The sequence below is a fragment of the Ambystoma mexicanum genome, chromosome 9 (genome assembly GCF_040938575.1).
Source record: "Ambystoma mexicanum isolate Mex_15411 chromosome 9, UKY_AmexF1_1, whole genome shotgun sequence".
NCBI classification, from domain to species: domain Eukaryota; kingdom Metazoa; phylum Chordata; class Amphibia; order Caudata; family Ambystomatidae; genus Ambystoma; species Ambystoma mexicanum.
This window is the reverse complement of record NC_090931.1, coordinates 820,197,751-820,211,400: the sequence shown is the minus strand read 5'-3', so window position 1 is coordinate 820,211,400 and position 13,650 is coordinate 820,197,751. Positions and strand designations below refer to the sequence as shown.

Sequence of the window (13,650 nt, the reverse complement as noted above, 5' to 3'; positions counted from 1 at the left end):
CCCCACCTCAAAAGGTATTTCTCGTGCACAAGTCAATACTCAACTGCTTTGTCATCGAAAGAAACTTGCTCATCTAAAGTCAAATTTCAGTTAAATTACATTGTAAAAAAAAGAGACACAAGCGACGTGTCTTTCCAAAAAATAAAAAAAGCAACAACAACAGGTAAACGTCCCACTAAAAGAGAGTTTGGGTTCTTTCTATAAAGCCAAGTTATTTCGAAGCTCAGCAAGGGATAGAAAATATCACATTAAAATGCCTGATCCTACTACTACTAAATCCCAAGTCGAATAGTGCACGCTGCTATGATGTTTGGCGAAATTACCGCACATTAATACTCCTACAATCAACCACAGATCTTCATCAACGTTGCAAAAACTCCAACAGTTCTGCAGCAACCAAAATTGAGATGCTCTTACATAAGGTAGAGGCCTATACAATGTCAGTGCAGATCCTGAGTGAACTTCACTCTATAAAATGAAAAGCTGTCTGTCATCACTGTTACTTTAGTCTTGTGTTAAAAGTTGGCTCACATCATGAAACGGCAACAAACCGATTTTGCGTACCAGAGAGATGCTGTTTTATAGGTTTTAATTAAAAAAGGCAAATAATCAAGCACCTTCAACTCTGAAAAAATAATAATCTATTTACAATAAGTTAATGTGGATGCAGCAAAATGCGTTTTATTCAATGACAGTGGACTTGGCCAAAAGTGAATAGGCCCAAGACGATTCAAGGATCCCTTCCGCTCACCAGCACCAAGCTTTACAACCAAGAAGTTCAGACATGGCCTTGAAACTCTTTATAGCTTGAACAGCTGGCAGTGCCACGGACCATCTTCGGCCAGAGTATCATATTAGTGTGCCCTTCCAACAGCATTGAGTGCCCCACTGCATGTAACGTGGAAGCTGTATATAGTGACTAGGAACACAGGTGCCACTGACAGCAACATCAATGTGCTGACTCGAAACAGGGCCCATTGGAGTACTCACTCAGGCAGGAACACAAATGACCATTCGGATAGCTAGTTAGCTGTGCGAATAACTGCTTCGCCCTAGAAACACAAGATGTGCATTTTGAAAAAAAAATGGAAACATGCCATTATCATCTTGATTTCCTTGTGTTAAAAAATGGATGCATGTCTAAATTAATTGATGCCATGTTCAGAAATGCATATACTTTACGAACTGAAAATCGAACATAAAATGTAGACGCCTTTTAACAGCGTCTCCGTTTGTGGGTCGCATGTGTTTCTTTTTAAATAACATTTCAATCAGAACGCAAAAATCTATGTCAAAAAGTATCCACACAGCAGGCGAATGTGCAGCCCTGGAAAATCTGTAGAAAAAAAAGATTTTCTCTTGCTCACGCTCTCATTCACACACACATACAAATAAAAATGAAAACAAAAATATATATATATATTTTTCTGAGGTATCCAGCCACCCACACAGTAGCAAAAAGCCGAGAATCCGTAGACCTACGAGGAAAAGTGAGGATTGTTCTTCTTAGTATAAAGTCCAGGTAGCTCAGAAAAAAACAACCTTTAATCAAAAGGTACTACAATCCCAAGAAAGTTCTCGAAAGCATTGGAGCCTGGAGACGTTTGTCCTGAATTGCATCTGCAAAGCAGCACCCTCCTCCCCCCAGCTTGAGAAAGAATTGCAGTTCAAGGTGACTTGTGCAAATACAAGGACCCAGGCGAAATATTCGTTCAAGTTGTTCCTCAAACGATGTGTCAGAGTGGGGGGAGTGGAGATTTGCCTGGCGTTTCCATTCTCTGCGATCAAGCGAGGTACTGCTGCAATGCTGTTTTTGCCCTGAAAGTAGAAAACACGTTGTCATTGGCGGTATGAACTTAGCTCATTACTACACAGGAAGAAAGGTTTTGAGCACCAGCTTGCCCCAAAGGGATATCCCAAGCAGAAAAGATTGCCAATACCCGAGAAAAGGTCAATAGCAATGTGTATAATTGTGTTTACATTTTAGATCACCTGGAGCTAAGTAGGAATGATTACACTAAGTGGGGTATTTGCCTACTTCGACATCATTTCTTGCACCCAGTGTGGGCTTGGAAGTAAATTATGAATAATAATTCCGCAGCACAGAAAGAGGATGGCTGCATGTTTCAGAGCAATATATCTACTGAGTCCAACAATAACAAAATGCTGTGCAGCAGGGGAAGTAGACTAAGGAAGAACAGAAGCGGCCAAATGTGTCCTTTACATGTCTAAGCAACGTCTCACTTGGTAACAAAGCAGAGCAGTACGGGTTAGCAGTACGGGTTAGACTAAGGATATCAGGGCTTGGGGTAAAGTATATTTAGCTTAAAAAAATAGTTTAAGCAACACATTTCCCATATAGGTAACCCACCACACTTTACAATTAGTACAGTTAAAAATATTACTGCTGCAAAGACCTAAAGTGGAAGCAAAAGACGTATATGGCAAAAGCAGCATAATGTTATTGAACATATTGAGTCATTCCCGAACATAAAAAGTGTTCAAACAGTAAGTAACCACCACATTTCGGGTACTTTGGGGTGTCAAAATTCTGAAAAAGGAAACAGCACAATCCAGTTAAGCGCGGTTCATAGTGACACTTTTCGCAATATCACAAACTAGGAATTCCCATGTAGAGAGGCAGCAGATAGAGGAGTAGCCAGGAATATCTAACAAGTGGGGCTTGAAGCTAATGTAGTTGGGCCCACCGCAGTGACATTAACATCTGTAAATGCACACACAGTGCTGCTCAGTGGGCATTTACAGATTTTGGGTGGGCCTTGCCCGCAGAGGTCCTACCCTGTCTACGCGTCTGGGCAGATAGCAATTCTGGATGCCTCGAGGGACCCCAGGCAGGATTGTGTTCCACCACCAAGGTTAAGGCAATGATAGCTGCAGGATTGGATGTTTCGCCTAACAGGAATTCCTTGGAACTAGGGGGACCCAACACAAGTATGCTTACTGTTAAGGAGATCCTCCTTAAGATTTCAGATTTCTCAGGTATATCTTCTTGACTCGGATAATACTAGTGACTCAAGGACACTAGGCTCTCTATGTGTAGTTATGGCAAAGTAGTCCAGGCCAAACTCAAAAGGGTTGGTGTGGGGTGGTTCACAGTTACAGAATGCACTTTAATGGTATCAGGTGAACAAATCACATTTTTTACCTGACAATAAGTTGATTTAGAAAGACTGCTCTGAGCGGTCTTTCTAAATCGAGCTGTTATGCCCCTGCCACAGACGAGTGCGTGCAGGGGCTGACAGGTGCAGCCAAGCCCATCGGGTAAGAGTGTGTGTTGAGGGAGAATGTTTGTAGCGTGGTGGGGGATATTTAAGGGTGCTTGAGCGTGGGTCGAGGAGCAGTGTTTGTGTCATGGAAGGGTGTGTGTGTGCGAGAGAGAGAGAGAGAGAGAGAGAGAGAGAGAGAGAGAGAGAGAGAGAGAGATATGCAGGTTGTTTAGGGTAATGTATTTGGAGGGGAGTGGGCGGGAAAGCAAACAGGGTGTGGTGGCTGAAACCACCGGCTTGGGACAGGGGTGACAATCCCCCCCTTCCCCCCAAATAGTGATATAGTTCAAATATTGAGGGTGGCACCAAATCGGCCAGAAACAAACAGCCTTTTGTTTTCATATCACATAGAACCTCTTTAAGTAGAATACCAAATAAGAGGTTCATCATGCTACACTTTTATGAAAAATATAATCTTCATCAGAAAAGGGAAAACAATACACTAACAGGTAAGTAAAACTTTGTAAAACAGAGAGAACACATGTAGCAAGTAATACTTTTACATATGGTTTCTTTCAGAGTCAATAGAAAAGTCCTTCCAGAAAGAGAATCTGCAAATTACAGGCAAATACATTCTCTAGATTCAGGTAGGCAAGTTCTCATAGGCAAAGAGGGACCAGTATTGTGATGAGGGCCAGTGCATGGTGGGAGAGAGTTACCCCAATGTGAAAGTGCCCTGAAGAAGCAATTCCTGAAGTTCCATTGGAGGGATACCCTCAAGAGTCAGTGGAAACGAAGAAGAGGCCCGGGGACGAATAAGGAAATGAAGAAAATGCCTGCCAGGAGCACAGGTGGGCCAGGAGAGCAATACGCTGGGACCAGGAAATCTGTCCTGCAGGTTGTGGTTAGTGTTTTCCATAGGCAGCTGCTGTGCGCAATGTTCAGTACCACAGAAAGCCACAACAGATGGGACCCCCACAGCATTGGGAAGAATTATTGAGATTTGAAGATTCCCAGGTCAGGGGTCTGAGCCAGAGGAGCAGAAAGTAGAGGTGGATGAAGTCAGCAGTTGTCAGCGATGCAGAGCTCATACATTGTTCTCAGGCACAGGATCCGGCTTCAGAGGATTGGGTCAGCTTGATAAGACCCCAAGGAAGAGCAGAGTGTGAAGAAAAGCTGAAGAAAACACACAGGAGAGGAGCCAGACACGGAAAATAAACCAGAGTGGCAGGTGCAGATGTGCAATCAAGCGAATGGAGGCAGCACAGCCTCTTGAGCTTCACAGGTGAGGGTAGAAGGAACTAGAGCACTTGCCTTTGGTCCTCTGTTGATGCTTTCTGGTCGGCTCAGAGTCTTCAGTGTCCTGGTAGCGAGTAGACACCCGCTTCTGCGTCTGCGATGCAGGCATGGTCAGGAACTTTCAGAAGACGGTGCTTGGGGGAAGGAACTACGACCCAGTTGTCACCATTAGATCAGGGGAAAGGAGTGCCACTGTGGGCTCCCTCCGGTCATCGTTTGAGAGACAGAGCTTTGCCGTCGAATTTTTCAGGACATCAAAGGGTGCTGGTGCAGCGCTACAATCCTTCCTCAAGCAACAGGGCTTTCAGAATGCAGATTCAGAGAGCCAACTGTGGACAAGGTGAGTGAGCAAGGGTTTCTGTGTTTATCCCCCTCAGGAAACAGTGAGCGAATACACCACCCAATCACACACCAAGCATAATTCAAACCGAGGCATGGGTCAGCTAATGGCAGACCATCTCTCCAAATATACCCAGGTATTCTGGAGGGGTCTTTCGCACAAAGGAAGGATTCGGCACTGTCCCAGACAGGCATCTGCCAGTCAGAACTGGTTTCAGGTCGACTACAACTCCCTGTCATTGGACACACACACAGCCAGTGGCTAAAAATGGCCGCCTCCTTGCACACACACACAGGGAGGGACAAAGGATAGTCATGTGACCCGTCAGGTTTTCGAGGAAAGGCCTAAAACCTCAATTTTAATGAAAGGATGAGGGGCTCCAAAAAGAAAACATCCTGGTAAAATGGAGTACACCCAGGGGAACTACTTTAAAGAGGCGGAAAAAGCCACCGCCAGCCCCTCCACATGACTAAAAGAGACAGGGTACTCTCTCTGGTAGCCTTAGGGGTACCTTTGGGGTACCCTTGCCTTCAGAGTCAGAAGGACTCCTAGCAGTCTCAATCAGGCCTTGGATTAAGCCTAGATTAGAGAAAAACATGCCACAAAGCCAAAGGTCAGCAAAAAGCACAGAGGGCTAATGTATCTTAAAAAGTGGATTTTCCGGCCAACACTCACCAGCCCTTCTGAACCTGACCAGAAAGTCTGGGTTGTTAGGGGCGTTTGCACTCACTCTTGGTTGTATCATCTGGGGTGCAAGAGCTGCGGGTGCTTGGGTTTCATCTTTTGACAATTATGACAGCTGGGTTTGGCAGTTCCGGTCCCCATCAGCAACCACAAGGCTATGAAGAGCAACAGCCTTGACTCAGGCTGAAGGCAAAGAAGGGCCTCTGCTTCCTATTCCAGGATGAGGGAGGACTCACAGGAGACCACATAAGAGAGAACAAGAGGATGTAATCCTGCACAGAGTTTGCAGGCACGAAGAAAAAGGAGAAACAGGCTCGGACTCCGGCAAGACTCCACTTCATGGTCGAGATCACCAGCAGCAAAACTTTCATGTCCAGGTCAAGTGACGGAAGTGCATTGCAAGTTTCACAGCACCAAGCTGTGTGACAGCCAAGCCACAGCCCCATAACTCTTCTGAACTCTAGAGGACAATCTCGGCGAGGCAGGACTCGGAACTGGTTAGCCCAACGAGTTCATGGGAGGGAGGCACTGTGGAAGGTCTGCCCTTTTGATTAAAGATAAGAGGTTCACCTTGCAGTAGATAGCTTGGCGATGGTTGTCCTAGCAACAATCTTCCAGTATCCTCTGCGGTCTCTCATGCGCTGGATTCTTGGCTCTAGTGGTTGATGTAAGGAACGGCTCCAGATGCTCTCGGGCTCATGGCACAACAGACGGTATTGTACCAGTACTGCAACCACATAAGGTCGCCTAGTACAAAAAGGGCGCCTTTGCGCATTAAAGAAATGCAGACCCCCATTACTGTGACTAAGGGAAGCCGGGTTACAAGGCTATCCCCCGCTCCTCTTAGTTGTAGCAATGGGGGTCAGGGATTGCAGGGGTTCCCCCGCTTCTGTTAAATGGAGAGCGGGGGACAAGAAAGTTTACAGGAAAAAAAAGAAAGAAAAACGGGACCCTGCGGCACCAGCGCTGACCCACATAAGTGGGTGGGAACTGATGCTGCAGGGGACGGGGGAAGTTGGCGACACACTGCAGAGGCCGGGGGAGTGTGGGGTAAAGGGATGATTGCCACTGTGGTAATGGTCGTCGACATTTTCATCAACGCAATTACAGGTGGTGCAGCTATCACATAGATTCCCACAGCCCAGGTATCTGAGAACCTGCAACATTCAAACTCTAGTACTGTTAGGATAGATTTTCAAAACCACCAGTGGTGTGGGGTTTTGGAAGGCCAACCTAGTGGGATTAGCAAGGGCTTTCACACTTGGGTCCAACGCAACAACTCAACTCTTATCGGTAACCTAGGCTGCGCAGTAATGTGCAGACATGGGAATTCAAGAGTTTGGTGTATAGGTTCAATTAACACCATACAAAGATTGCCAAGTATTAGAATTGCACAGATGTATTAAACTATAATGTTTATTAAAGGAAAACCCATGCATTTAAAAAGCAACAGTCCTATACACCATATCAACTCTCACATGTATACAAAATATACAATGCTGGCAACCCCCAAAACTAGCGTTGCCAATACTTCACTGTTTCAATTAATACTGTATTCCAGTGACACTTAACACAGACCATAAAGTCTATGGTAAACCAAAGAAAAGTAGGTTAATAAATGCCAGAACGATAAACCTAATAATTTATGGTATCACCACAATGCATACAAAATCCTTCCCTCTACCTTTTAGTCCAAAACCTTGCAGGGAAGTGTCTCGAGTTCACCAGTAGTTACCTGGAGTATGTGTACAAGAAGGTCTTCAGGAGCAAGACTCGCCTTCAACCAATCGGTAAAGATTCAATGCCTTTAACTAAACAGAAAAGGGAACACCTTCAATTTCCACAGCTCAGAGGGGTACCCCAGGAATGAATTCCCAACCAGGACTTCACCGCCCACGGCCAGGTAAGGGAGTGGTGGCACACCCTTGCAATCCCTATGGGACAAGCTGGGCAAAGAAAGTGGTATGTACAAATCCATTCCCTTACTCTTATCCAAACATCTACCATCTTAATTAAGAATCGTTGCAGCCGACTTTACATGCCACTGCTCCAGATGTGGGTAGTTCAGAGGTAGCAGGTGCATGGGTGAAGTCGGTATCGGGTTTAGGGATGACTAAGTGGAGGTTCTGATCTACAGTGCAGATGTGGTTCCAGCAGATTTGCAGCAGGACAGGCCAAACGACTTGGGACAGGGGCCACTGCGCCTCCCACTGCGAGAATGGACCACAAGAACACAGCACACAAAGTGAAGCGGCAAAGAATCCCCAGACGGGTCAGCAGGCTCAGCTCAAGGTGGCAGCACAACACAGTTCCAACTTGGGACGTTGTCCGTTGCAGCGCAGAGGCATGGTTGATGAATTGTCACTCCACAGGAAGGTCCCCTGAGACTTTTAAAAGGCCGATGATGCAAGATACAGAGCTAGTTGGCCCACCCTGTCCAGGAGAGGAAGGCACCATTGAAGGTCTCCCCAGGTCGCAGAAGGCGGCTTTGGGAGGCACCAGCGGTTTGCTTTGGTGGCACTTGCTCCTGTGTCAGCAGTCGTCCAGTTTGTCTCAGTGATGTCTTCTTTCCTCTGATCTTTAGATCCAGTGAGCGACTTGCTCAATGGCTCCAGACTCTCCCTTCTTATTCCGAATTAGGGCTTGGGGCTTCCCCAGCTGACCAATCAATCTAAAGGATCTGGGCCCTTCAAATAGATAAGGGTTGCCTAATCATGCACAGTCACCTACCCCACATTTGCACAGCAACATACATTCACTGGGAGAAATGTGTATTGACCGTGAGCCCAGAGCTTGACCCTAGAAAAGCGTATGACTCTTTTTTGTGTTTTCTGGCCTGAGAGGCCAGGAAAATGTCAACAAGTAATATGCGTTTGGAAAAATTATTTCAACACGATGTTCAGCCATTCTTTGTATATGCTACTCAAAATGGCATTATTGCTGTAAAAAAGGATAGCGCACTGAAATAAGGTGTAAAAACTGGTCACTGACACCAGCCTGTGCTAGACACATCACAAAGGCATAGCATGCTGCCGGGCAAAAAGAACACAGACATAAGAACACAGCACTTCTTGTGTGCGTTACAAAATAAATACATAGAGAAATGCAAATGGGAAAAAGAGGCTTCCTGCACTGGCAACTTTAGGGACTAACAAGTGCCCCCAAAGTATGATAGTTGACCAGATGAGAGGCTAAAAAGCGCTCACTCCACCCAAATGACAGCCGGAAAAATCAGGAAAGCCAGCATTAAAAAGCTGAGGTAGACCCATAAAGGGGCCAAGAGAACCCCAAAAATGCAATGTGCCTCGACACTGTCCAATCAACTACAGTCATGACTTCACAGGTTTGGATGGACACTGGGGATATGTTCAGCCTCCTACCCAGCCCAAACCAGTCCCACACATAAAGGCTATTTTCCAGGCTACTGGACAGAACCAGCAAAGAGAATGACAACATATGGCCTCTTCCTACCACTACCTTTGACAAAGGCGGTCGCCAGGACAATGGACCACAAAAACAAACCTCAAAGAACATAACCATCCATCTTGAGCAATGCAGTCAACAAAATGCTACCCTTTGGTAAAAAAAAGATACACAGGAGAGAAGCGAAATAAAATGTAAAGCAAAGGTACCAGTGCCAGCAGCCTATCAGGACTTTAGTGAGTATGCAAACAATGCCCATACCTACAAAGAAAGAGGAAACCGTGTTCCACTGCACCATTATCCCGAAGGGAGGCAGAAGTGCTACACCACAGATTTAGATGAGGGAGTCCTCTACACTAATAGCCTTTAACTAAACAAGGGAGTGATGTTAACACGACCTCTCTCTCAATAATTAAGTCAGGGTCACAAAACAGTGCGGGTCCCGTTGAAATAGATGGTAATATAACAAAAACAAAACAAAAGGAACAGCCTATCCTAACACTTCTACAAAGCCATAGTATGTAACCAAGGCCCACTCATGGATCAGATCATGATGCTGCTTTCAGAAAAAGTAGATAGAAGAGCAGATCAAGGCATGTGCAGACTGCCTGTGTTGGCTGGTACCATCATAAACTATGAACTGCTGCTATGGGGAGCCACATTCATCGGCTCAAAGCGAGGCGCTATTTGATCTATGAAAGAATGCAGGTAGAGAAACCTCTTGAATTGGAACATGGAGATCAACACTAAGGACTGTAGAACACCTGTATCTGATATACAACAATACATCTGAGGGTGGGAAGTAGGGGTTGGGTAAATTGGGCAACACAGGTTACAAATAAATAACATGACAAACTTAGCACATACAACATCAGAAAGCGTATCATACAAGGCTGATGGAAACAAATGCACATGTGTGTTGAAATAATGAGTAAAATGCAACATATAACAAATAATATTATCCCACTTTCCAAAATATAATAGACAAGTGTACCCAGGTAATTCTTAGTCCCTTTCTGGATGAGGAGCATTACAGTATAACATTAACAAGAGACAATAGAATTGAATGATTCCTTCAACGATTCCTCCAATAAATTAATAAACGCTTTCCCAAGATTAACATGAGAGAAAAAAAAGGGTTATGTAGATCCAGACTCCGAATTTTTATAGACAACATAATCAGTATTATGCTTTAGAGTATTTCACCATTGTTAAAAAATATAATGTTACAGAACATGAACCTGATCACATTACAAATAATGCAATCATTAGTAGCAAACACCAGCAAGGTTATGGTGGGTTTGAAAAAACTCGAGAAAAGAACTCTTTCACCTGAAATGTCAAAGTACGCATGCCAAAGTGCCACCCAATTACCATCATCACTGGAAATGTACATCCAGTTAAGAGCCATATGAGCAGTTAGAAAAGTTATTATGTACAGGCAAAAAGAAGAATCCATTTAACCATCATACTTTTAAGAAGTCTATGGGCCCCATTACGAGGCTGGCGGTAACTGCCGTCGGTATCCATTTTTTCCCGGCACCCGCGAATGGGCAATTACCGGGTCATGCCGTGTTTGGCGGACCCGGTAATTGCCCATTCGCAGGTGCCGGAAATAAGGGACTCCCCATCCCCATTTGGCCCCATAGGGCTGAATGGGAATGGGGAAGGTGGTAGCACCGGTACCGTTATTAACGGTACCGGTGCTACAGTCCTGTTCTGCTTGCGGGTAACGGTACAGCCACCAGGTCAGACCTGGTGGCTGCAAAAGCACCCGCGAGCAGAACTCGTAGTATGGCGGCACAGTAGTAACGGTGTCGATAGCGCTACTGGCCCTGTTGTCGTCTTACCGCCATACTTGTAATGAGGCCCTATGTGTTGTTTCTTGGACGCATTCAAAGCAGGCTTTAGTCTTTTACAAGTATTGACTTATTTAACTGCCAAAAAGTTCAGGCTAGCCAGTCTCTCCTTAGTGGAACTATAGAAGTCTTTGCAGAGCTTTCCAGAACCTCACCCATCTGAAGCAGGCACCGTTTTCTAAAGCCACTTACAATACTTATGCCCTTTTTACGCTGGTCTCCCAGCATGCTTGTCTCCCAATTTAACATGAATTGTCTTTACATTGGCATGTGAGCATTTGCCTGACCTCTCCCACAACGCCTTTTTGGTTTCTGTCCTCAACCTTTTATTTGATTTATTTACGTATTTATTGTGCATTTGTTAGGGTTACAGGGTTCCATGTGTTAAAATCGCTGCAAAAATGGCAGTTTAAACAGAAAATGGCGGCAAAAAGGCAGTGGTTTTGCTGCCGCCATCCATGTAAAGGATGTGGGGGACACCCCCGCAACCCTGCTCCCCTTAAATGGTATAATGGGGTACACCTTTACCAGGTCAAACCACAGCATTTTTGCCACGATTTTTGTAAAGGCAACCTTTTTGCCGCAATTTTATTACTGCATACCCTTATACAGTAAGTCAATTCTGTTTCAAAGTGCCCACAGGGAAACAGGGAGGGAACATGGAATTGAAAACAATGAATACAGTGGAAGATAAAAGACAGACATACTATGCCTTGAGAGTATTCAGAATGTGTAAGTGCAGCGAGAAGAGGGGTATTGGGGGTGGGGGTAAGTGATGGAATGTTCGTGCTCGTGGGTGAGCAGCAGATGAAGTGCATAAGTGCTATGCAGCCTGGAGCCGCATTGGGTAGTAAGTGCAAGCCTACAGGATTGAGGCCAGTGGGTGGTGAGGAAAGTACTGAGAGGTAGTTCATCAGAACGGAAGTCCAGAGGACATAATTTATTTTAAAAAAAGGTATCAAAAGTTTATTTATTTTAATTGCTACAAAAGGAACAAGTTACTTACCTGTAACTGTTGTTCTCCAGCATGGGTCTGGCATGGATTCACATGCTCATGAATATTCCCCGTCGTCAGGATGGGAATCCTCGGTAAAGAAAAAACCAGTATCAGTTTCGTTTCTGATCTGTCTTTCGTAGTAGTAACCAATCACTGGTCTCTGCGTCATACTGACCACAGCCAATGACTGCCCTCTACCTAAGCCCCGCCTCTGGCAGCCATCTTCAGATTTGGAAGCACGTGAAGTGGCAGTATGACCAAGTGAAGAGCCGCAGAGGGGTAGGCGGGAGGGTTCGCATGTGAATCCATGCCAGACCCATGCTGGAGAACAACAGTTACAGGTAAGTAACTTGTTCCTTCTCCAGCATGGGGTCTGGCATGGATTCACATGCTCATGAATAAAGAATACATAGCAGTACACACATGCACAACCACGGGAGGTGGCAAAGGCTCAACATTAAGCATTACATCAAACTCAACATTAAGCAATCTTACCTCCTCACCAGGCTCACCTCAGGCGAACAGGTTGCGCAGCACTGCTTGGCCGACCCTGGACTCCTCCCTGGAATCCCGATCGACGCAGTAGAATTTCGTGAAGGTGTGCGTCTACCTCCACGTAGCAGCCCTGCATATGTCCAGCAGGGGCACACCAGGTAGGAACGCCGTGGTAGCTGCGATCGCTCTGGTGGAATGGGCTCTCGGACGGCCAGGCAGCGGTCGGTTTGCCAACCGATGACAGTACATGATACAGCCGGAGAGCCATCTGGAAATGGAAGCCTTCGAGAGAGCCTTCCCCTGATTGACAGGTCCAAAGTTCACAAAGAGTTGTGACGTCTTCCGAAAACACTTTGTGCGGTCCACGTAGAACTTCAGCGCTCTAGCCACATCAAGCGAGTGCAAAGTCCTCTCAGCCGGCGACGAAGGCGACGGGAAAAACACAGGCAACACCAAGGGTTCGTTGAGGTGGAAGTCCGACGGCACCTTGGGCATGAAGGAGGGGTGCGTCCTGAGCACCACCCTCGTGTCGTGAAAAGTCAAGTATGGTGGCTTGCAAGATAGGGCCTGGATCTCTCCCACTCGTCGTGCGGAGGTGATGGCCACAAGAAACGCTGTTTTCCACGACAGGAACTTCAACGGGGCCGAGTGCAGAGGCTCGAACGGAGGTCCCATGAGCTTGGTCAGCACCACGTTGAGCTCCCACGCCGGGGCCGGAGCCTTCACCGGCGGGAACGATCTGAACAGTCCCTTCATGAACTCTTTCACCAGACGATGAGACCACAAGGACGTCCGCCCCGTGGTTCTGGTGTATCGGGAGATCGCAGCAAGATGAATCTTGATGGGACGCGTGTGCCAGTCCAGCCTTGGCCAGCGTCAACAGGTACGGCAGTACTTGTGGAGCCGTAATCCTTAGAGGGTTAATCTTCTGTGCGTGGCACCAGACAGAGAACCTCTTCCATTTGTGTCTGTAGCATTTAAGAGTCGAGGACGCCCTGGCCTTTGCAAGAACCTCTCTGCAGTCGGCCGGTATGTCGTATCCTCCAAACTCTAGCGCTGCAGGAGCCAGGCCTGCAAGTTCAGCGACTTCGGGTCGTGGTGGAGGATGGCGCCTCCTTCCCTGGAGAGCAGATCCGCGTCCACTGGCAGCTTGATTGACGGGGACGCTGACAAGTCCAGAAGGTCCGGGAACCATATCTGCCTCGGCCATGCAGGTGCGACGAGGATCATCCTGCACCGTGACCTCTTGAGCTGGTTGATGAGCCGGATCAGCAGTGGCAGTGGAGGAAACGCGTATAGGAACAGGCCTTCCCAGGGGAACGAGAA

At 46.4% G+C, this 13,650-nt stretch overlaps 1 protein-coding gene across 7 annotated transcripts in view; it reads right to left on the bottom strand.

The window, feature by feature from the left end:
* Window positions 1-572: 572 nt before the first annotated feature.
* ARMC8 (armadillo repeat containing 8) overlaps window positions 573-13,650 on the bottom strand; it is a 1,620,024-nt gene continuing 1,606,946 nt past the window's right edge. For 6 of the 7 annotated variants that reach the window (XM_069615825.1, XM_069615821.1, XM_069615824.1 and 3 more), the window contains one exon: window positions 1,654-1,818. In XM_069615825.1, the coding sequence (XP_069471926.1) occupies window positions 1,785-1,818 (34 nt within the window). In that variant the 3' untranslated portion in view covers window positions 1,654-1,784. Of the gene's footprint in view, window positions 1,819-13,650 lie in introns of all 7 variants that reach the window. The other variant, XM_069615827.1, reaches the window with a different exon arrangement.